Source organism: Chelonoidis abingdonii, unplaced genomic scaffold, assembly GCF_003597395.2.
Source record: "Chelonoidis abingdonii isolate Lonesome George unplaced genomic scaffold, CheloAbing_2.0 scaffold0997, whole genome shotgun sequence".
Classification (NCBI taxonomy): Eukaryota; Metazoa; Chordata; order Testudines; family Testudinidae; genus Chelonoidis; species Chelonoidis abingdonii.
The window spans coordinates 4,372-6,345 of NW_027425258.1; the positions used below are offsets into that span (position 1 = coordinate 4,372).

The 1,974-nt window shown below is 56.5% G+C and overlaps 1 protein-coding gene across 1 annotated transcript in view; it reads right to left on the reverse strand.

Moving 5' to 3' along the window:
- LOC116835610 (gamma-aminobutyric acid type B receptor subunit 1-like) overlaps nucleotides 1-406 on the reverse strand; it is a gene marked incomplete at its 5' end in the record, with an annotated part of 4,766 nt that extends 4,360 nt beyond the window's left edge. The window contains 2 exons of the mRNA XM_075061446.1: nucleotides 57-111; nucleotides 256-406. Of these exons, the coding sequence (XP_074917547.1) occupies nucleotides 57-111; nucleotides 256-406 (206 nt within the window). The remainder of the gene's footprint in view (nucleotides 1-56; nucleotides 112-255) is intronic.
- Between the last annotated feature and the right edge of the window lie 1,568 nt (nucleotides 407-1,974).

The following is a 1,974-nucleotide window of genomic DNA, read 5'->3' on the forward strand; positions in this document are numbered from 1 at the left end:
GGCTGGGGGCTGGGGGATAGCCGTGGGGCAGGGGGGAGAGGGGGCACTGAACGCACGTGCCCGTTGTAGATGTTAAAAGCCAAGCAGACGATGGCCAGCAGGATGCCCAGGCTGGGGGGTGGGGGGTAGCCTTGGGGCAGGAGGACACTGACCGGACGTGACCGTTGTAGATGTTAAAGGCCAGGCAGACGATGGCCAGCAGAATGCCCAGGCTGGGGGGTAGCCGTGGGGCAGGGGGGTGGAGGGGGCACTGACCGGACATGCCCGTTGTAGATGTTAAAGGCCAGGCAGACGATGGCCAGCAGGATGCCCAGGCTCGCGAGCACCGACACTGAGATGAAGAGCTTCTGCGACAGGAAACGGAAGGTGGTGATCACCTTGGTATAGTCAGCTGGGGGGGCATCCCCTGCAGCAGAGAGCACAGTGAGAAGGGGCTCACCTAAGCACAGCACTGCCCCCATGTCCCCCGAGCCCCGGAGAAGGGGAAGGCTCCAGGCCCTGGCTCAAGGCAGGGGAAGGTTCACGCCCTCAGTGACCCCCAGAGCTCCCAGCACCCAGACAAGCCTCCGAATCCACAGGGACCCATGTCTGCCCCCATCCCCACAGAGAGCAATTCCCATAATCCCTGGCGGCAGAGGGGCCGGAACCCTTGGTGACAGGAACCCCTGGAAGGCAGCTCCCACAATCCTTGGCAGTGAGCAGGGCCAGAGACCCTGGCAACAAGAACCTCAAGGGGGTGGCTCCCACAATGCCCGGCAGCAGGAAGTGCCAGATGCCCAGGAAAAGACGGTTACTCACCGTTGTAACTGTTGTTCTTCGAGATGTGTTGCTCATATCCATTCCAGTTAGGTGTGTGTGCGCCGTGTGCACATTCGTCGGAAGATTTTTACCCTAGCAACACTCGGTGGGTCGGCTGGGTGCCCCCTGGAGTGGCGCCGCCATGGCGCTGGATATATACCCCGCCGACCCAACCGCCCCTCAGTTCCTTCTTGCTGGCTACTCTGACAGTGGGGAAGGGGGGTGGGTTTGGAATTGATATGAGCAATACATCTCGAAGAACAACAGTTACAAAAGTGAGTAACCGTCTTTTCTTCTTCGAGTGATTGTTCATATACATTCCAGTTAGGTGATTCCCAAGCCTTACCTAGGCGGTGGGGTCGGAGCGAGATGTGGCTGAATGCAAAATTGCTGAGCCAAAGGCTGCATCATCTCTAGACTGTTGAACCAGAGCATAATGCGAAGCAAAGGTGTGGACCAAGGACTAGGTAGCTGCGCGACATATTTCCTGGATTGGTACATGGGCCAGGAAGGCAGCAGATGAAGTCTGAGCCCTGGTAAAATGTGCGCTGAGATGGCCCGAGGAAACATGAGCCAAGTCATAGCAAGTGCGGATGCACGCTGTCACCCAAGAGAAGATCCTCTGGGAGGAGATAGGTAGGCCTTCATTTGGTCTGCCACTGCAACGAAGAGTTGGGGCAATTTACGAAAGGGCTTCGTCCGTTAGATATAAAATGCGAGCGCCCTACGGACATCTAGGGAGTGCAACTGTTGTTCCCGTCATGAAGAATGCGGCTTCAGGAAGAAGACCAAAAGGAAGATGTCCTGATTGGTATGGAAGGCCGATACTACTTTAGGGAGGAATGCTGGGCGTGGTCGCAACTGCACCTTGTCCCTGTGAAACACAGTATACGGTGGGTCCACCATGACCGCCCAAAGCTCAGAGACTCGTCTGGCCGATGTAATGGCTACGAGGAAAACTGTCTTCCAGGGCAGGTATAGCAACGAGCAAGTTGCTAACGGCTCGAATGGTGGATACATAAGTCTGTTTAAGACTAGGTTGAGGTCCCAGTGGGTAGGGATAGGGCCGCGTACTTGGGGTTATAGGTGCTCCAAGCCCTTGAGGAACCTGGAAATCATAGGGTGTGAAAACACGGAGCGGCCACTTTCTCCTGGGTGGAAGGTAGAAATGGCTGC